Source organism: Octopus bimaculoides, chromosome 14, assembly GCF_046866305.1.
Source record: "Octopus bimaculoides isolate indiv1 chromosome 14, ASM4686630v1, whole genome shotgun sequence".
NCBI classification, from domain to species: Eukaryota; Metazoa; Mollusca; class Cephalopoda; order Octopoda; family Octopodidae; genus Octopus; species Octopus bimaculoides.
Window position 1 is genome coordinate 37,107,007 of NC_142941.1, and position 23,773 is coordinate 37,130,779.

General features: G+C 33.9%; 1 protein-coding gene and 1 long non-coding RNA gene across 9 annotated transcripts in view; one reads left to right on the top strand and one right to left on the bottom strand.

Annotated features, from left to right (window-relative positions):
• LOC149132688 (uncharacterized) overlaps positions 1–23,773 on the top strand; it is a 962,641-nt gene that overhangs the window by 141,062 nt on the left and 797,806 nt on the right. The window lies entirely within an intron of this gene.
• LOC106871760 (protocadherin beta-15) overlaps positions 1–23,773 on the bottom strand; it is a 233,758-nt gene that overhangs the window by 65,180 nt on the left and 144,805 nt on the right. The window contains exon 1 of one of the 2 annotated variants that reach the window (XM_089363269.1): positions 66–764. Coding sequence is in view for 1 of the 2 variants with exons in the window: in XM_089363268.1 (XP_089219394.1) it covers positions 17,799–17,836 (38 nt within the window). In the remaining variant the exon portion in view is untranslated. Of the gene's footprint in view, positions 1–65; positions 765–17,627; positions 17,837–23,773 lie in introns of those variants that run through there. The other variant, XM_089363268.1, reaches the window with a different exon arrangement.

Below are 23,773 nucleotides of genomic sequence, written 5' to 3' on the forward strand. Positions count from 1 at the left end.
CAAATGGTAAACTGTCTTTATTATCAACTGCTGCTGGATAGTAACAGAATGTATTAAACACTCACCAAAGCAGGTAAATAGTCTCCAGAGTGTCGTTAGCTGAGATGTGTATCCTGCTGTAGAGTTGTATGGTTACTGCTGCTGTTGTGTGCTTAGCAGTACTGTGTAGCTTGGTCTGTGTTGTTGTGTGAATATGAGAGAGAGAGGTCTGCAGTCCTATCAAGTGTGTATGTAATGTCTGCTGCAGCCAATGACAGGCTGTTTATGGTTCCCATGGAAGGGAAACGGAAACCTGCTTCAGATTCCTGCCGCAAAGAAGTAGATTTAACATGGGAATGAGTCACAAATAATTGCTTTAGACAGTCCTATACAATTGTGTGTGTGTTTGTGTGTACATATATATATATACATATATATATATATCAGTATTTATATTATATATATGTATATGAAGATTATTTTCTGTTTACATAAAATAATTTCGATTGGTAGTATAATTAAGATACACCATTAAAATAGACAGTGATAACTCTATTCTTTTTCGATGTCAAGCCTCTCTCTAAGATGAAAATGGCATGTTTACATTTCAATAAAAGAATAAAATCCAAGTTTTTCTTTCTATTGAACTCAACATATAAAATGAACATGTAGTACTGTTAATATACATTTCAGATGCTGTTATATTAGAATCCAAGAAATACGGATCTACAACTCTGAATAAAGAATCAATGACATTGTTTTGCAGGATTATTGATTCTCTCTGCTTGTTTTATTGATTATATCAGCATTATTCTTTTAACCATTATTTATTTATTTATTTATTTTTTGTAATTTATATTATAAGGGGACATGATCATTAATAGGTATCTAAAAGAGATTTAGGGTTGCCTGAAAAATTATTTTTTAAAATACTTGTACATAGTTACTTATATTTCAATAAATATTTTAATAAATTATGCTGTCATTTTCAAATAAAGGCAGTCTTTCAACTGTGAAATACTTTGAGAATGCTATTTAGGTTTCTGATATTTTTGTTATGATTATTTCTTTTTAAAACTCTGGATTGCCTTTATGGATTTCACTGATAAGAATTTATTCCTACTTTAATATTAGTTACTGATAAAAATCTAGAGATATATAATTTTGGTTTCATATTGTTTTCAAACGAAACAGCTCTTCTGTAAAATGGTGCTGTTAATTTTTATTTACTTTTAGATTAATTATTATCCTTGATAGTAATTATCAGCACATCCAACAATAGTCTAGTAATTGTATTGAATAATTATTTAAAAATGTAATCTAAAACTAATGTTGAAGTAATTAATTATTTTGAAATATTTAATTAAAATTAATATTTGATTTGTTAAATAATTTTCCATGATACTATGTTTATCAAGGTTAGGACATGTGAGCTTTCATTTCATTCTATAATAATCAATTAACAAAACAATGTAATGCATAATATTGGCAGTCTATCTAGTTATAAATATATATAGTGTGTGTAAGTGTGTGTTTATCTGTAAGTATACCAACAGTATTCTCTATACTTATCTATGGTAAGGGTCAATAAAAAAAAAAAACCCAAACTCTGTTAATTTATACCTATATCTGTCAGTGACTTCAGATGTCTGGTCATCCGAATACAAGTTATACTATATTTGGATGACCAGTAAAGCTTGGAGTGTAAGACTGTCATATTTGCTTTTGGGGGTCTCCATTGACCTGGTTTTTCATTGAGAAGTGAGCTTCTCAGATGCAAGTGTAATTGAGCAAGTGAGTATACAAATCAGCTGACAAGTAAGGTCATTGTACTGACTTTGCCTGAATATGAGATCATTGCTACAAATCTGAAATGCCTGATTTGAAGAATCACCTGATGATTATATGCATTCAAACTGAAATGAACTCTTGTACCACATTAATCTGCACTTACGTGTCAATGATAGTTAACAGCATACCTAACAAATGATGCTTCTATTTCATCTTTTGCTCCATGATGTGTCAAAGTTTATTGGCAAGCAGCTTTAATATTTGACTCAGCTAATTTTACACACCATGCTTGAAACTGTTGGTGCACACAGGGTTGTGAAAAAAAAAAATGTATGACTGAGTCTCTTCTTATTACCACTCTGCAGTGACGTAATATTTATCCCCACTTAAACGTGGATGTTCTGTTAAAAGAAACTTGCAGAACATCTGTGTTTAAATGGTGATAAATATCCCCTCTTAGTATTAATACTACCACTGTCACTAATATATATATTTTTTAACAAACTGTATCACTCTCAAAGAAAGAACTATACAAAAACATTTATAATCCAAGAAATTGCTTATGCTAGATTAGCAGAAACAGTAAAAATGTGAATCCTACTCATATACACCAAGCCAAATGTTAGTCTAGCCACAGGTTAATACTCAGCAAACTTTTGGCCCCTGGCTCTGAGGTCCTCGCCAAAGAGGAAACTTTAATGTACTCTTGTGCTCTAAAAGTAAAATGGTGTCTCACTTTGAATACCATGCTTGTGAACTATATTTACTATTATTTGAGGTAATATAAAGTCCTAGAATGGTAAACTGTTGTTGAGTTTATGAGGCATTTGTATGTGCCACTAACCTTTTCCTTACTATATTTTTGTTGAAACATGCTGCCTTTATTTCATTAAATTTTGAAACAATGGAGAATTTAGTAAAATGATTTTGTTTGTCATAAGCTTGCATTTGGAACACACAATGATATGGAATTTTGATGAAACATTTTAATTTAGATCAATTTAAACAGTAAATATGTATCGTATAACAAGGAGCAGTCTTAGGTGGGTTGATATCAAAAAGGCTAAATACACATTGAATGGCTTTGGGAGTACTATCAAATGTGTACAGATAGCGAAATGATTGACTGGCCAAATAGCTTACAGGATTATTCTGTCATGTAGTTAAATGAAATAGTGCCTCATCAATTTAAGAATGTTTGCATTGTGTACTTTTACAAAATTAAAAGCATGAGGTTGAATAGTAGAAATAGTAGTAAGACTTTGGTTTGTGTCATACTTCACCTAATAAATGCTTACATTTTAGACATTGTTTGCCAAAATATTAGCATTGTCTTAGACCAAAAAATAGTGCATCTTTGGATATGGCCTTTAGTTTATGTCAGAGTCAGTAAAGAATTGAGGAACACAAGAAGGACCCATATATAGTGTTTATCGATTTGATCAAACTCGAAAACCTCCAGAGATAACTTTCAGATAATACTTCCCATGTTGTTGTATGGTAGCCATTATCTGCTCTGGAAACAAATGTTTGACATATTCCTTATCTAAAAATGATACAAGATTATTCTTGTAGTGTATGAGTTGTCTATATTTTGCTTACGCTGGAGACTATATTCTAAAATGGAAAATTGGGCTAAATACCCCAAATCCTTCATATCTATGTGCCATTCTTAGAAAGCCCAACACTCTTGCTTATTTAAACACGCACACACACACACACACACACACACACACACACACACACACAGAACAATAGTTAACATAGATTAGTGCAAGATTAATGAAAAACATTTTTTTATTAGCCAGTCTAATAAAGAACTAAATGACATTTATATTCTAGAAATCAAGGGAAAAAAATAGATAACTTTAACCTATTTAAACTGCAAACACATTTTATCCTGAGCTACAATAAATGCCATACAATTTAACAACTAAAATGTGAACTGAACTGCTGAAACCATAATGAAAAGGCTTCTGTGCTGAACACCCAAGATTAGAAATTATCTTCAATATGCTTTGTCCTCTACCCAAACGACACTTCAGCAATCTCTAGAAGTGTGGAAAGGCTCATCAAAGACCTGATTGATGCCTTTAGCTTCCTTGGGCTCAAGGTTACTATAGAGACCAACCTAACCAAAGTTAATTTCTTGGACATAATGCTTGATTTAGGCCCTACAACAAACAATACAATAAACTGTCAACATAGCTTTCTGCCACCTTCCTTTCAGGTTTAAAAACCTTGTAAAAGGTATTAGTAGGAGGTTCTGAAACCTACCCTCCAATAAAGATGTCTTCAGTGCCCACTACTATAACAATGCCTTCACAGTTATTGGATTTAAAAATCACATTACTTACATGCCTAACCCTAGCACCCACAAGAGAAAGTGTTGCCACAAAATAATCTGGTTTGGCATCCATTTCTCACTTAACATGAAGACCTGCATAGGTAGGGGCCTTCCTTAAATTAGTGCATAAACATTTTACACAGGACAGTAGATATACCAAAATTTTCATATTAAGCTGTGCACCTAACATCAAAAAGATATTAGATAACACCCCTAAAACCTGGACAGAGGCAGGATGCTCATGTAAAGTTTATAGTCAGTGCACGATGAATGATCAATGTAGCACAGAAGTGGTGGTCCACAACACCAACAGTATATTGCATTGTTCTGTTGGTGTTGGTTGACATTATGTCTGCTTTGTTCAGGGGCAGGTGAAATAAAGAGCCCCTTTAAGATCAGGCTGAGTAATCTCAGATTGTCTTTTAGGATCCAGAAAAAGTGAAATATCACAACTTCAACCAACTATATATGGTGAATAAAAGAAGACACTTTGCTGTATAGCATAAAATGGAGGTCGCTAAAATGATCTAGGTCATATATGAATGAAAGTGGGAGATGCAGTTCCTACTTTGCCGGAAGCAAAATCATTCTAAAATATTCACATGATTCCTGAATTTGAAAGTAATATTTTTGCTTATTGCTCTAATGTGCACAAATTGTTTTGGTGACATGGTCCCTATTATAACAAGGGAATGAGTAGGCTATTCAGTTGATTGAACAACTGAATACTCCTGGTCAAAACTGATGAAGATCCATTTACTTATATAACTCAGAGAAGTGATTAGTCTGCTCCAAGAGTGACCAAAATGCATTGTTATAGATATGACAGAGGAATATGAAAGCTAGACTGAATCTGAGAATGAAGAACAAATCTTTTTGTGAGTATTAAAATACTTTTGTGTGGTTACAGTGGTTGAAGGTAACTTCCTGCTTATGTGGTACCTACATAGAAAATTGTTTTTTCAAATTACCTCCCTTCTTCTTCGATAGTCATTAACAATGCCACTAGATTTTTAGTTAATATTCTCTAACTATGCGGCAACATCAATTCATTAAGAATATTTTGTGCATCACCACCTACCTGAACTAGCTAAATTCATCAGACTATTTGAATTACTTCCCTTAGCTGTCATTTAGTAATTACACTCACACATACATATATGCGTGTGTGTGTGTGTAAATAAATAAAAAAAAATTACTGGTTACAGCCATAGGCTACACACACATTGGGGGCACTGGCATTTGTGTGATTACTTGTTTATTTCAAACTTATTTCCTAATCCTTTTTCTGGAATTGGCTCCAAAGATGAAGATACTCTTCTTTGTACTTCTTGCCATAATGTGGGTGGGTGGCCCATCTGGTTTCTTAGATAAAAAATTGCCTAAACATTCTTTGAACACATCCACATCTACATAGTGTGGATCTCTAAGGGTTTTTGGTTAGGTATTGAAAATTGAACAAAAAGGCATATTGGATCCTTACTTAAGATGGAAAGGGAAGGATCTTTTTTGCAGTGGTATCCATTTTGGTGGTTGGTAGAGATTTCAGAGTTGGGTACTAGATATTCCATGATCTTCCACTAGTATTAGTTCGATGCATTGCAGCAACCATAATTGAGAGCAGTAATTCAGGAAACTGAGAATGACTGTTCTTTATAGAAGGAACATGGTTTCCTTTTTCATTATTCTGATTTCAGAATCCAACCAGATAATTGGTTGCACAGTGTTGCAGTCTTAGTAATATGTATACAGAATGATGCATCATTACTAATGGATTCCCTGGTCATGCACTGACTTTGACACCAGGAAAGCAATAGCCCCAGTCCTAAATAGGTCTGATTACAATGTTTGTTGGGTGATGGCATAAACAGTAAAAGTCCCAGTACAATTATCTGATGACTGTTTAGAATTGATGCTTGCTCAGAGAGGGCACCATTGGCTGTGACTTACTGACTCTTATCTTTTAAATTGTCATGCAGCCTGTTCCCTAGTTTTCCAACAACACCAAGGTCATATAATTTGTGATATCCTAGGATCAATTTTGTTGACACCTATGGTAAAGTCAAGATGTATTACTTCAACTTTTGAATAATTGAGCTGTTAATTAAGTACCCAGTTATAATGCTGTAGCAGCTGTGTTATGTCGTTCTTGGACATAAGCCATGCTGCGTGTTAGTTAGCAAGCTATATTTTCATGTAGGAGCATTAGCACCTTCCTTCTGACAATGCGCTCCATGATTTTGCTAAAAAATGAGGTCAGATAGGCAGGCCTGTAATTTTTAGCATCTGCTCTACTACTGACTTTATGGACAGGGCATATACTGTCTTTTAACATTTTGGAAAGTTTGCCACATGAAGATAAACTCGAGAAAAGCATTAGCAGTGGTTTTGTGAAAGCTTTCTTGCATTTCTTTAAAAGAATAGCTAGAAAATTACCAGGGCCCATTGTTAAGTTCATTTATCTCATCAATGACCAATGTTGCATCATCATTTATATTGATGTAATTAAGGGTTGCCTCTTCCTTGTGTGGTTGTGTGGTGTTGAAGAACTCATCAGTTATGCACTGGGGAAATGTGACCAATTTGGAATTGTTTATGTAGTATTTAGCATACATATAGATATTTAGACTGTATGTGCTGTAACAGTTAAACCACTAATAGCTGTGTAAAAATACATTTATATATACACATTTATTGATGCAGTGGAGGTACACTGTTGACAATTCCCATTAAGATGAAACTGTGTAGTTTTCACTTTGCTTCACTCATTTGGCAGTTATCTACCTTGTCAGAATATATAAATGTGCTTTTATGCTGCTATGAGAGGTTTAACTCTTATTTCTAGCAATATATGTACTTGTAGACATACAGCCACAATTAACCGTGGCTAAGTTTTGCCTATACAGTTTATATTGCACCTAGCTGCTCGCATTCATTTTATACTACATAAATAGCTGTGAGAATGACCTGACCATTATGAATGAAGTCTGTACTGGTTTCCATATTCTGTAGTCAGTTCTGAGTAATATGTAACCTGACATATTTACTTCCACATCCATTCTGTTTGAAGTCAGGGGTGTTTCACTTAGTGCTATACATATTGTTTTTCTTGTTGTACCAAGTCTCTTTCTCTATACAAAGTCTCTAAGATATGATACTTTCGTTCAATTTGTGAAGTGTGAAAGACCTTGTACATTCAGCATTATTACTGAGTTAAGATTGTGGGTTAATGACAGCAACGGTGTTGTTGTGCATTGGGGTAATAACAGTGGCTTGAGCTGTATGAGAGCTAGAGGTGTTTTTTTTCTTCTTTTGCCAGATTTATTATCGCTAAAAAAAATGTTCTTTTGGGAAGGGTTGTGGTCTGGAGTTGGTATGGTTGCATTGTTGAATATGGTTATAGTTTTATTGCTTGCGGCTTGATGAAAGCCTGGACCAACACTGTCACTGTAAGGGATGTTTCTACTGTGGATTTGGTGGTAGTTTGGTGTCATGCTTTTACTAGTGCATCAAGTCCACATCAGAAATAATCTTTTGTGTTAGGAGTAGCAACAAATTCTAGGATTCTGGCTTATATGTGTAGAAGTTATTAAGTATGATTTAGCATTTAGTGGTGGTGTTATTGTAAGATGTGTAGTTGGGCATTCGCTGTTATTGCTTGTATGAATTGTGTGTCTTGTTCCAGGTAAATGGGTGAAGTTACAGTCACTGTGTATACATAATCTCTCGCGTTGAGAATAGTGGCATATTTTGGGGTTTCATTTGTTCATAATTTTATTTTATTTACAGTTGGCAGATTTATCATGTAGCTGTTAGGTATACATTCAGACTGAGGCAAACAGTGGGGGAATAAAGGAGTGATTCTTCACTAATTAGAGTAGTAGTAGTAGTATAGGATGACAATGGTGCTGATGGATCACTTGTGTTATTCTGAGAAGAATATCAGTGGCCTGGCTGTGGAGAAGAGCTAGAGACTCTGTTGTGCAATAGGTCATCAATTATTCTAGTTTTGAAGAGTAACTGCTCATGTTGATCTTGTTGTTGCTATTGTTTAGTTGTGGTAAGGGTAGTAGTAATAGAGCATGATGACAGCAATGATGAAGGTTCACTTGTAGTATTCCAAGGAATTGAGCAAGTGGATAGCTGAGATTTCAATTCTAATGTTTGGGGATGCTTTGGTTAGTAATATATTTTTCTAGGGATTTTGGAGGTTTTTCTTTTCTTTATATTTATTTTAGCTCTTTGTTTTTGTGAAGAAACCTAACTTCAACCAACTTTTTACAGATCAATTATTAAACACTATTTTCCACGGGTTCCCTTAACTGTTAGGGTGTGGCACTTTTTCACGCAGCTATCCTCATTCATTCTCACCACATGTCCATACCAGCGCAATCGTCTCTCTTGCACACCACAACTGATGCTTCTTATGTTCAGCTTTTCTCTCAAGATACTTACACTCTGACGGGTATGCACATTGACATTACACATCCAGCGGAACATACTGGCTTCATTCCTTGCGAGCTTACGCATGTCCTCAGCAGTCACAGCCCATGTTTCACTGCCATGTAGCATGGTTGTTCGTACACATGCGTCATATAGTCTGCCTTTTACTCTGAGTGAGAGTCCCTTTGTCGCCAGCAGAGGTAAGAGCTCTCTAAACTTTGCCCAGGCTATTCTTATTCTAGATACTACACTTTCAGCGCACCCGCCCCCACTACTAACTTGGTCACCCAGATAGCGGAAGCTATCGACTACCTCTAGTTTTTCTCCCTGGAATGAGATAGAAGTTGTTTCCTGTTTGTTTACAGAGTTTATTGCACCTGAACATCTGCCACATACAAAAACTAACTTTGTAGTTAATCTGCCTTTGATATTGCTGCACCTCTTATGTGTCCATAGCTTGCACCGGGTACATCTTATAGAGTTACTACCTACTCCTTTTCTACATACTGAGCAGGGCCATCTACCTGAAGGGGTTTGTGTTTTATCTACCTTCCTACTTATTAGGATTTTGGTTTTTGCTAGGTTGACTCTAAGGCCCTTCGATTCTAGTCGTTGCTTCCACACCTGAAACTTCTCCTCTAGTTCTGATAGTGACTCCGCAATTAGTGCAAGGTCATCAGCATAGAGGAGCTCCCAGGGGCAACCTGTCTTGAATTCCTCTGTGATCGCCTGGAGGACTATGATAAATAGGAGGGGGCTGAGGACGGAACCTTGGTGGACCCCTACCTCTACCCGGAATTCATTACTGTACTCATTTCCAACCCTCACCTTACTGGCAGCATCTCTGTACATGGCTCGCACAGCTCTCACTAACCATTCTTCTATGCCAAGTTTCGTCATTGACCACCAGATAAGGGATCAGGGGACCCTGTCAAAGGCTTTCTCCATGTCAACGAAGGCCAGGTACAGAGGTTTATCCTTGGCTAGGTATTTCTCCTGCAGCTGTCTTACTAGAAATATGGCATCAGTAGTGCTTTTACCTGGCACGAACCCAAACTGCATCTCATCTAAATTGATTCGCACATTCACACATATATATACACACACATATATATATGTATATATACATATATTTATATATATATATATATATATATATATATATATATATATATATATATATATATATGCATATATATTTATATATTCATATATGTGTGTGTATATATACGCATATATATATGTCTATGTATATATACACGTATATATATATATATATATACACACACATATATTTATATACATATATATATGCATATATGTATGTATACATATATGTGAATATGTATGTATACATATATATGTGTGTGCATAATACATGTATATCTAAATATATATATATCTATATATATTCATGTATGTGTATATGTATATATATATACACATATATATGTATATATACACGTATCTCTCTCTCTCTCTCTCTCTCTCTCTCTCTCTCTCTCTCTCTATATATATATATATATATATATATATATATATATATATATATATATATATATATATATATAAATAAATATGTATATATATATATATATATATATATATATACATGTAGATATATATATGTATATACACACACATGTAGATATATGTATATATATATATATGTATACACACACACACACACACACACACACACACACACACACACACATACATACACATATATGTATTTAAGTGTGTGTGTGTGTAAATATATATACAAATGTATATGTCAGGTTTTATCCTTAGAAGTAGTACACAGTTTCCATTAATAAGTAACCAAGTTAGTAATGGTGGAGGTTGTTCTGAAAGCATAACTGCAAGAATAAGAATAGACTGGACAAATTTCAGAGAGCTGCTATCTCTGTTGGTAATGAAAGGAATATCCTTCAGAGCCAAAGGCAAATTGTATGATGCCTGTGTATGAACAGCTAGGCTTCATGCTAGTGAGACATGAACTTCGGTTACTGAAAATATACAAAATCTTGAAAGAAATGAAACCAGTGTGCTCCACTGGATCAGTAATGTCAGTGTGCATATATGACAAAGTGTCATTTGAGAGAAAAACTGGGTGTATGAGGCATCAGATGCAGTGTGCAAAAGAGAAGACTGTGCTGGTATGGTCATGTACTACCTATGAATGAAGACAGTTGCATCAAGAGGTGCTAATCTCTAATTATGGAGGGAATATGTGGAACGGAGAGACGCAAGCAGACGCAGGACAAAGAATCTAAAAACATTGGGCCTCACAAGAGAGGGGGATGTCAGGGGACCAAAACACCTGACAGTTTGCTGAGCTTTAGCAGGCACAAGTTCAGTAAAATCACAGTTGTCCTTGCATGCAGGTATGTTGCCTGCTTCCCTCTTCTGCGGAGTGTTTCTAATTTTGCAGGCTTGTGGGTGCTGGTGCCAAGTAAAAAGTACCCATACCTGTGCCACATAAAAACACCCATGCTGGTGCTGTGTAAATGTACCCTTTGCACTCTGTAAAGTGGTTGGTATTAGAAAGGGTGTCCAACCATACAGACCATGTCAAAACAGATATGGAGCCCAGGCAGCTCTTCAGCTGGCCATTTTCTGCCAAACCATCCAACCCATGCCAGGTTGGCAAACAAATGCTAAGTGATGATCACACACACACACACACACACACACACTCACACTCACACTCACACTCTCTCTCTCTCTCTCTCTTATAAGCTTCAATAATACTATTTTTGTTATTGATATTTGAAGTACATTAAACTGGGACCTCAGTATGTAGATCATCTATTTCTCAAGTAATCTTCTCTACAGATTTAATGGAGTGACAATCACTCCAGCAATTAGTTGAAGCTGCAGTCATATAACACTATAATAGTGAAAATTAATATTCTAAAATCCAATATTGGTAGTACTCTCCTAGATTTCATTAAAAACAAGGAAGAACCATTATAAATGTATTTAATTCAACTGAAATCCGATTTAACATTTTAAAATTTTGCTTTCATGAATTTAAATGGAAAATACAGCCGTCACTCAAAATGACTTCTCTACTCCCCTCACTAACCTAGCTTCTCATAGTAGCTAAATAAATATTAGCTTTCCATTAAACTAATTAACTGAAAAGAATAATGGTGAGATAGCTTTTTGATAGTCAGAGATTGATAGCAGTGTTCCTTTACTATTGTGAGACTTAGCACATTATGAAAGTAACATAAAAGTAGTATTGTGTGCACTAACGCAGTTGCCTATTCAGCTGACATATGCCTGATTCTAATGACTGATGCATATTTATTTCTGTTACTTATGCCTGCAGTATATATATGCCTGGCAAGCTTGGTGATAAAGAAATCCATTTATTTCATCAAGGAATTAATTAGATGATGATGATGGTTGAGGCATATCTCACTTGAGTCTACGTATGTCAGTGAGTGTGAGTGTATGTGTGTGTATCTGTGTCTCCTTGTTTTGACATTGCATGATAGTTATAAATGCATTATTTTGGATCTTCTAAGAAAACATGTTCAGCCACGAGGAAATATTAGATTGCTTAGAAAGAAGTTATAGAAAATCTGCCTCAAATTCCATCTGCCTCATGCAAGCAAGGAAAAGTGAATGTTACAATGATGATGATATGCATGTATGCGTGTATGTATGTGGATATATGTATGTATGTATATATAATATATATATACATGCATGTGTGTGTATATATATGTATATATATATGTATGTATGTATATATAATATATATATACATGCAAGTGTGTATATATATGTATATATATATATATATGTATATATAATATATATATATATATATACATGCATGTGTGTGTATATATATGTATATATATGTGTGTGTGTGTGTGTGTATATATGTGTGTGTATATATATATATATGTATATGTGTGTGTGTGTGTGTATGTGTATATATGTGTGTGTGTATATATATATGTATATATGTGTGTGTATATATATATGTATATATATGTGTGTATATATATATGTGTATATATATATATGTGTGTGTGGATATATATATATATATATATATATATATATATATATATATATATGAAAGAGGGTTTGAAAATGCAGAGGTCTTTTAAAGATGTTTATTGACTTGGCTGGTTTCACTTTTTAAAAAAAAGATGATCAAAAGTAAAATGTAAAGCTTTGTATAAGCTTTGCTGTATTATAAAATAGTTATCATAATTGTATTAAAATACAGTTATAGTCTTTGATAATGATAAGAAAATGTTAACAAATAGAATCTTTAACAACGATAAGAAAATGTTAAGAAGGGCTTTTTGTTTAAACAGTTTACATGAAAGTGTTCAAAGCAGGTAGTAAAAAAATTTATAATTATTTTAAGTTCATCAAGAATCATAGTTGCATAGAAGCATATTGTAGTCAAGACAGGAGATAATGGATGGAAAGGTTGGTCATTCCTCTAAAATTCTGTATTATTACTTAAATATGATTCCTTCCTAGCACGTTAGAAAATCATTCGAGCGAGATCGTTGCCAGTGCCACTGGACTGACTCCTGTGCAGGTAGCACGTAAAAAATACCTTGTTGAGCGTGGCCGTTGCCAGTACTGTGTGACTGGTCCTCGTGCCGGTGGCACATAAAAGCACCCACTACACTCTCGGAGTGGTTAGCGTTAGGAAGGGCATCCAACTGTAGAAACTCTGCCAGATCAGATTGGAGCCTGGTGCAGCCTTCTGGCTTGCCAGTCCTCAGTCAAATCGTCCAACCCATGCTAGCAGGGAAAGCAGACGCTAAACGATGATGATGATGATGATATGTATATATATATATATATATATATATATATGTATATATGTATATATATATGTATATATGTATATATATTTTGATATGTCTATATGTGTGTGTGATGACATATAAATGCTTATGTATAAATGTACATGTGCTACATGTATGTGTTATGCATATGAGTGCGTGTGTGTGTGATATGATATATATATATATATATATATACCATATCATTTTCACATCTACTTTTCCATGTTTTCATGAGTCACATGGAATTTGTTGAAGCAGATTTTCTGTGGTTGGGTGCCCTTCCTCTTACCAACTGCAACCTGTATAATATTGTCTCATGTCTGGACATGTTTTCAAGGACTTTTCTTGACTTTCAGGGAAACCTTCACAATTCAAAGAATGGCAGAAACAGAAATATTCCATTTGTAATCATTCACAATGGCAAAACTACAACTTATATATGGTTAAATGAGCAATACCTTCCAATTCTATACCAATTCTATAGGAAAATTATAGCCTCAAATTATTGATATTTGAAGACCACTAAATATTAAAAGAGTTTTGACAAAGATGAAATTTGCATCAGGAGATGAAATAATACAGGTACCAAAAATGTGAAAACCCACATTGTGGAATATGGGAATTGATTGAAAAGAGCAAAACCTGAACTTTCAAGAATGGGAAGGAATTAAGTGTAATGCAAAGATGAATTACAAAATGAAAAATCTCATTTACTGCATCATTTGTCTACAATGCAATTGAAAGTACATAGGCCAAAAGTTCAAAATTAAGTGAATGGGTTAGGGTGCATAAGTATCAAATCAAATTTGACCTCTTAGAAATGTTGCATGTAGTGAATGTTTAAACATTTGTGCAAACAGAAAATTCAAAATAAAGGAAGAATTCATGAAAGGCAAAAGAGAATACTTTATAAGAATTCTAAATCTGGAACTGAACCACAAATAGTGAAAACCATTATTAAAAGCTACTTCCGTACAAATTACATTATATGGGTGTTTGAAAAGCTGACAACTGTAAAATTCACTTGTACAAAAACTTCTTTACCTAAGGTCTTTCTTAATCTCCTTTTCTAATGATTTTAAAGATTTATTTTTATATGATTAATAATTTTTAATTTAAGAAAACCTTCCAAATGTTTGAGTGTATCAAGGATTTTCCCTAAAATGTTTTCTAAAAACCTTACACACACACATACAAATGTGTGTGTGCGCGCGCGCGCATGTGCGTGTGTGTGTGTGTGTGTATCATCATCTTCATCATAGCTTTTATGGCCACATTTCCATGCTTGTATGGAGTGGACATAATTTGTCAAGGCAGATGCCCTCCCTGTCACCATTCCCCACATATTTCCAAGCAGTGTGATATTCTTCTAATCCTTCAAACATTAACAGCACAATGGCCAGATGTGATTTTGTGGAATTTTGAATGATATTACTTGTATGACAGTGGAAGTTGTTGACAACTATATTATATTGTTCAATGTAAAGTGAAAAAACGCACTCATGCAAGCACACACACACACACATATGCATATATATATATAAACAATGGGGCTCTTTCAGATCCTCTAAGCCAAATCCACTCATAAGGCTTTTTATAGTATCATGTGTATATAAAAGTGCAGGTATGGCTGTAATTAATAAGTTTAGTTTCCAGTCACATGGATTTGGCTCCAGTTTCACTAAGGGTCTAATGTCTTTTTTCAAGTGTCTTTGGTCAAGTGTCTTTTTCTGTAGCCCAAAGCTGAAAAAAGCCTGATGAGTGAATATGGCCAGCACAAACTGAATGAAGGAAGAATGTTCTAAGTCTTTTATAAGCTAAATATACAGAATATACAACAGTGGAGTGTATGTTGGAGAGAAATATGTAAATGTGACAAAAAGAGAAAGAGGAAATGTAGGTCAACAGTATAACAGATAGGTTATTGTAGTGGGCAGATCTAACTAAAGTATTGAGGAAGATATATGTTTAATTAGAAGACTTACATTGAAAAAAATTAGTAATCAGTTGGCTGGAGCATGGTCTCTGTATGATCAAAACTGTTACTTTAGAGAACTACTTTTATTTGAAAAGACATTAAATGGCAGTAGGAATCATTCTTATTGACTGTTTCCAAGTATTTGCTTTGAGAAACCATTTGAAATATCTGAGGGCTGAATTTTGGTGAAGAGAGATTTGGAAACGAAATTTCATAACTTTTAGAAATGCACATTATACTTGACCTGTTGGAATAGTTATAAGGTTTAGCAAACATATTAATCTCCACTTGATTTCATAGCTTGTGTGTGTGTGTGTGTGTGTGTGTGTGATTGTGCAAGAATGGCTGTGTGATTAAGAAGCTTACTTTGTAACTGCATTGGTTTTGAGTTTGAGATCACTGCATGGTACCTAATAACTAAAACTATGACTTCAAATGGAAATTAATATCTTTACCAAACCTTATAACTATTTCTAGTTATGTATATCAATTCTGAGAGTTAGGAGATATTGTTTCCAAATCTTTCTTCACCGAAGTCCAGTTCAAAAGTCTCAAATATTTCAATGGTTTCTCAAACCACATACTTGAAAATAGTCAATGAGAATGATTTCCACTTAAATGTGATGTCTTTTTCAAATAAAAGTAATTCACTAATGTGGCAGTTTTGATCATAAACACTATGCTCTATCCAACATACACACGTGTGTGTGTGTGTGTGTGTGTGTGTGTGTGTGTGTACACAAATGTAAACGTTAGAATGTTGGAAGTGATGGAAACTGGTTTGTATACCTACATTTGGGTCTCTCACTCATTGGCTTCCTTTTCAATCTTCATTTGCACCACCACTGCTTTTTCATTACTCTCTCATCTTTCTATTACTATCCTATTCACTGTGCCATGTTTATCTGTTTGAGAAGGAATTAATAAGGAATCTGTCCTTATTCCATTTACCCCCACCTTCCTGCCACCAACCACATCACTCTAACCTTTCTGTCTCTTAAATCAAGATGTTTGTGTGACAAATGATTGTATCAGATCTGTTAATATCCAATACACCCCTACCATCACTTCTCTGTAATGCTAGCCATCACTTTCTCTCCTCAAGGCCACTCACTATTGATATCCATCTGTCTCTTTTACCATTGCCCAGCCCCTTCTTATGACTGTCCATTATTTACTTTCTTCACCAGCAATCATTACCATTTTGCTCTTCTAGCCATCACTCTCTCTCTCTCCCAAGTTACTCATTATTGACATCCATCACTTCCTTGCTCTCTTTCTTACCTACAAGAATAGCTGTCATCATGCTATCAAGTATTTTTCTTCTTTGCTCCCTGCTATTACTGTGTTTCCTACATTACTTTCTCCTCCAACATCATAACATCATATTCTCACTTACTTTACCTTCTCAACGAAACTCACCTCCTGTCATCATCCTCTTCTTTTGATTCACTTGGTCACATTGCCTGAATAGTGGCAGACAATGTAGAGTAGTGAGGATTGTTTAGTCTTGTGATGTACAATGCAACCTCACTGGTGTTATGATAAAATGCACCCAGTAGACTCTGTAAAGTGTTTGAGAAAATGTGGGCAGTATAGAGCTGAAAGGGCAGTTTAGTTTTGTTGAGGATATAAAAGTGTTGGTATGATAAAATATACACGTAAACTTTGTTAAAAGGTTGGTGTTGAAAACAATATCTATTGGTAGAAGCCAATCTAAAAATAAAATGTACAAATTCAATCTGTTATGCCAACCTAAGAAGGTAGTAACTCCAATGAAGATCTGATTTGGATCTTCCAGCCAATAAATTGTTGGGAGATAATGATGAGAACACTTACACATTTACTCATACATATACATATAAATGTATGTATGTATGCACACTGTATTTTAAAAAAAATTATAAAACAACTTTAGAGTAGACTTGAAATTATAACAACAGAGAAGTTTTTCTTGACCTAAAAAATATACACTTTGGAATACAGAACAAAGAAAAGAAATCGACAAACATTTTCAAGGATGAAGAGTTGAAAACAAAGAATTTGAAAAAAATAAATAATAATCTAAATTGGACAGTTAGCAGGTCTTCTTTTTATGTAAAGAACCCCCAAAATGCAAAGTATTTCAGATCTTATATCTGTTATTGAACAAATGCCCTGATACAATTTTTGCATATAGATTTTTATAAACTTTAAGTGTGGTTCAGTTTGAAAGTTTGAAATTAGAATAATTCATGTGTCTACTTACATAAAAAATCTGAGATCCACTGTAAAATCCATTTCTGAGGAGTCAATTTTGAAGATGTTTTTAATAAGTAAGTCCGAGGAAAAGTGCTAACTTGAGGCAATACAATAAGGTTTGACACAACTTTGTCAAATCTGTTGTACCAGTTACCATCACAGCTCTTAATATTCCTTATTAACGGTATTCAGGGTGCTGCATCAACATCAGCAAGCCTAAAAATGTAAAAGTTTTTCAATATATTAAAAATTTCTAAACTGCAACAAAAAACAGTTTAATAAACTTTGTTGGAGTAAATATGATACATTCTCGGCAATATGTAATACATACAAGCATTAGACATTTAAATTCTATTTCCAAAACAAGGCACTTTCTATCAAGTTGTGTGACAATGTCAAAAGTTTTTGTGACTAAGCAAGCATAAAAAACAAAATATGGAAGTTTGTGAACAAATATGTATAGCTGATTGGATGAGTGTACTATGAGGTGAACTAGAAAGGTCACTATAATCTCATAGGCTTCTTGAAAGCTTGCTAATATTTGAAGAATATAACAGAAAGTATATGTGCATGATGAACTTAGGTGTTTCATATATCAATAGGTTGTTTAGGAAATTTACTACTACAAATTTTAAGTAAAACTAAGACTGAAAACCAGAAGAAAAGGAAAAAGTGGAATGTTAAATTTGTGAGTATTAAATTTTTTTCATGACTAGGTACAAGACCAGTGCTTACTACTTATGTAAATTCATTCTTGAATCTATATACATGAATAATGGCCATCTGCTTGATAGGCAAGAATTCAATGACCAATGCTACAAGCACAGGCTCATTGATGTTCTGTGTAAGGCTTCTGTTTTCTATTGGCTCTATAACAGTCTTTACTTAATCAATACTTCTGTTTCTCTTTTCACATTCACCATTTTTCTATCTCCCACTCACTCTCTGTATAAAACACACTACCTGATCCTTCGTTTACAAAATTACATTATTCTTGTATTCTATTCCTATTCACATTTACTTCACAAACACTAAACTTTAGGTATTCTGAAAATTCATCTTTATCATGTAGCTTATGCTGGATAATTTTCAAGGAGGATATGCATATACAATGAACACTATCTTACTTTCTTTGTCACCTCAATAAAATAGAAGGAAGCTTGCAAAACAATCCCACCCTTGGAATTTTGAAGGATATATGTAAATCTGATCTGTTCATCAAAAGGTAGAGAAAACCTGAGAATGTATTATCATTCTTTTATATATTTTCTTAGTTCGGGTCTCCAAAAAACTAGATATTAAAACAAAAGTATGTGCAAATAAATGTAGCTATATATTTTCATGCATGTTTATTTAGCAGTGTGTGTGTGTGTGTTTTATGCATATCATCATCATCATCAACAGCATCACCATTTTAATGACTGTTTTTCTTACTGATGTGGCTGGAAAGGTCTGCTGTCACCATTCACCTCAACATTTTTCTACATCCTGTGAAACCAATAGCCTGAGATTGCACACCATTTATTCCATGGCTTCCCATGTCTACTTTTGCCACAAAAAGTTTATAACACATTTGCTTTCAGCACTCATCCATTCACATCAAATTTCCATTTCATTGTATTAATTTCTCCTGTCCACATATTGACTAATGACTTTAATGTCCAACTGTATTCTTAACTCACTTTATCTAAGTTAAAACTTCATATCTAACATATCAAATTTCACTTCAGTTGTACAGATCTCAAAAATTTGCTGTTCATTTTATCACAACTATTTAGTATCACACTTCCATAAGTGAGGTGACAAGGGAGAAAATATGTCGGTGCTCTTTAACTTAGGTGCTATGAAACTTCTCATGGTCAGAATATTGACTGTCAAATATTTTCACATTTGCTGAATAAAAATGATATCAAGAAAGTTAACTTAATCTAACCACATGTGTTTTACTTGAGCATTTATGTCAAAATATGTTCAGTTGAGCTGTTTTGATGTGATGTTTAATTTTATAAATGCATATTTATAGTATCATCTCATTCTTAGAGATACAAGTGTATCAGCCTCCTTAAAGGGTTGGATAGATGAGACTACTCAGCCTGCTAGAAATAACAACTAAATTCCTTCATATTACACCTCTCTGCCTTTAAGAATGTTGTTGAGTGTATTAACTAATGCAGTCTTAGATGTGCAAAAAGACAGGTTGATCAGGGATGGAAAAATGTTGATCATATGTCTGTTTGATCTAAGCAGACTGAATTTTAAAAAAACCCAACAACACTGTTTAAAACCAACCTCAAGTTTAGTTGATCTAAAACATCTTAATTCTCCTCTACAGTGTGTCTCCTTTGGTCTTATAATGGTTGTTACTGTTTATTGGTATTGTTATTGTTCTTTAGTCTGACATTAGATCAAGTAAATCTTAAAGGTATTTCTACTGTTTTTGATCATTACATATTTTTTTGTTTTTCAAGCATAGGGTATCTAAGAACTCTGCTATCCATTATGTCCTTCCATGCTTTTATTATTTTAAGCACCAGGCCAGCTCCGATCAAAAGGACTTTTATCAAATGCACTCTTTCCCGAAATTATCCCGTCTCTATTTTTTCCAGTTGTGTCTTTCCATTCTTTTTAAGAGAGTGGGGTCTGATATGACAAAGAATGGGTTACTATTTCCAGTAGATTGAGTGACCACAGATATCCTCTTATGGTTACCTTGCAGCATTTGCACCTACACACCTTGCGTTGCATGATTAATTAAGCAAACAACACAGTATTTATATTGCCTGATACATTCTGTCTCTCAATACATATTCAAGATAGGCAGGCAGCTTTTCTTCCTATATTCATTATTGCTTCTAAGCAAAGTCGCTTGTATTGATAATTTCTCAATTTCACAAAAGAACTGATATAATTATCTATACATAATTATCTGTATGTATGTTCATTTAAATCTATGTGTGAAAATGAATTTATATCATTATGTGTTTAAGTTTGGAATATTTTGTAAATTCAAGAACAGTATGCATTAATTTTTCAACATTAGTTGAAAAAATTGATGACTGAAGCTCAGAAACAATTATATGTATTTGTACGTAATTATTTGCATGTAGGTATACTGTTACTCTGGAGTTTAAAAAATTCTTCATGAAATTCCTTGCTTTTTTTTTTATTTGCAACTGTAATTCTTGGCATAGATGAAAAACTTGCTTTTCTCCTCCCTACTAGCTAGCCTGGTTGTAGGTCTGAGTATGTATATACACACACACACACACACACACACACACACACACATATATATATATACATATGCATGTGTGTAGAAGGAAGTGTTGTTCTACTCATCTAAAGTGATCCTTTTGACCTTAGTTTCATTGTGTATTCATCTGTTTAGCTACTTACATGTATGCATGCTTATGTGTGTGAATGTTGGAGTCAATCTGTTTCCCTTTTATATATTCTTCTTATTCTATTTTTCTCTTCTTCTTTTGTTTTCTACCCTACTTTTTTTACCCTAACCTCCATCTGTGTGTGTGTATGTTTGTTCTTGTATGCACACTTGCTAGCATTTCCTTCTCCCCTTGCTAAGTGTTTTACCTCTACTTTTCTCTGGTCAAAAGCCAACTTGTAATTTCAACCAAGTGTATGTCATTCTATCTATCATCACAGTGCTGTGTCTTCATCTTCTAGCTAATCTATTCCTGTCTGAGGAGCTGTCTATACAGTAAGATAACTTTAGAGCAACAGGTCACTGGATTAACCTAAATAAACTCATCTGTATGTATGTATATATTTTTTGTTCAGTTTTGTTTTACGTGTCTGAGTCATTGAACTGTAATCATACTAAATCACCTCCTTGAAGGTTTAGTCTATCAAATTGAACCCAGAGCTATTTGAAGTTTGACAAAGTTCTTGTTGAACTTCTAACTTACAGGAACACAAACAAAGCAACACAGGTTGTCAAGCAGTCAGAGATAAACAGAAATCTACCTACATTCAAACTGGCTTCTACACAGTTTTCCTCTATCAGCTTCACTCTCAAGGCATTTCATGTGTGCATGTGTGTGTGTCAGAGAGAGAGAGAGAGAGAGAGAGAGAGAGAGAGAGAGAGAGAGAGAGAGAGTGAATTTATCTCTCTTTCCACATGCATACACAGCTTCTCTGCAAGTCAACAAAACCAGTAAGTTTTCATAGTCTTCCAGAGATTAAGTATACCATTGAGTCTAGGCAAACTTAATCTAGTTTGCTGACTTCACAATTTTATATTCTGCCCAAAACCACAGTTTGTTATGCTTGTATTTTAAGGAAATTATAACCATCAATATGTGTTGTCAGTTAACCCTAATTGAACAGATCAAAAGATCATAAGCATTTAAGCTGTGACCATGTTATTGTTATTCTTTCTGTGAAGCAGACTATATTATCCAATGCATTCACTTTCTTTTAGGATGGTAGTGTGTACCTTTAGGGAGATTTGGCAGCTGTTGTTGATCAAATATTTGTTAAAATGTGGAATGGCCAAAACAACAGAGTACCTAATTAAATATATTGGGTAATTAGTTATATCCCTTTATGTTTTGGGTTTAAATTCTGGTGACACTGACTTTACCTTTTAAGCCTCAGGGTTTAGTAAAACAAGAATCAGTTGTTGATTCAATCAGTTTGAACCTTTTGCTAAAAAATACTAAAGAAGTTTCTGCATTGGTCTTTCTGCTGAAACTTCCACAAATCACACTCTACTGGATAATGTAGCCTTGTGTGCATACCATGTCTGACACAAAGATGGCATGAATGTGACTGGAATGTAGTTGAGTATAGACTTGCTCTTGTGGCTAAACAACAAGGGAACACACTTGTATCCCTGTGCTAATGTTACAAATCAATATTTCTCATTAACAATTATTGGTGAGTTCAAACTTGTTCGTTTCTAATACATCAAAGCAATCACACACCTCTTAATGAATGTCCCTCATCCTTTTCCTGTTTTGCCTTATGAAAATAGGAATATTAAATAATTCTTAAGCTCTGTGGGGCTTTAGAAAAAAAGAAAAAAGCTAAGATTTCACAGTGAGTATCAGGTGCAAAACAAACCCATTTTTGGATAGAGTGTTAGTTTGTTCTCAGTAACTCAGAAATTATGGTTTCTAGTCTTGATAGCAGGTGGGATGATGCCATTCTAAATAATGGAATTCTGCTTAAAAACAACCAAATACTCACAATAGACTTAAACTCAGTACATAATATTTCAATAATTTTGCTTCTAAATTATTGAAAGTTAACATCTTATTATCGGATGTCTTTTGATACTGAAAATTGTATTTTCCATGGCAAATAAATATAGATGACATATATTGCAAGATAACTGAGAGACATCTGAATTGTTAATGTTTTTATTAACCAGATACTTATTATAACTATTAGTCTTAAATTAAAAGGAGAAAAGTCATTGTGATTAGTTATACAAAATAAGAAATTTTATATGGATTATGTCAGTTTTGGGTATGTTATTTAGCTTGTTGATATAAATATACATGCATAATATTTTGCTGAAATGAAAGCTTTTTTTTCATTTCTGTTTCCTATATATTTCTTGTCTGACAGCTCTATGGTCATCCTATTCTAAATGAGTATTTATAGGAAATCACTATCAACTCACAGAGATATTATTTTTCTCACTAATGAGTATGTGCATCAAATATTCATTCTTAGTGTTGTAGTTAGTCAGAGGCTGCATGGGTGATAACCATGCAACAGTCAAAAGCTGTCTTGAGCTGATTTTGGATATCTTCCACCTCATTTCATTTTTAAATAAAATATGTTGCTGCTGATATAAAAATAGAAAATGATTGTTCCTATTTACTTTTGTTTTGAATTAGAAGAGATTTCCTTGAGTGGCCAATTAAATATTACAAATGTTAAAAGCAACTTTCCTACTATGACTACGTAGGACACTGATTATATTTTTATGAGAAAAGTATACAGGAGGGGTTTTCTTTCTCTCTCTCTTTCTCTTTCTTTCTGTTTCTGTTTCTCTTTCTGCCGCATACTTACATGCACTCTCTTTTCCATGCATAGACAGACACACACACACACACACACACACACACACCCACACACACACACTCTCTCTCTTTCTCTCTCTCTCTCTCTCTCACTTTG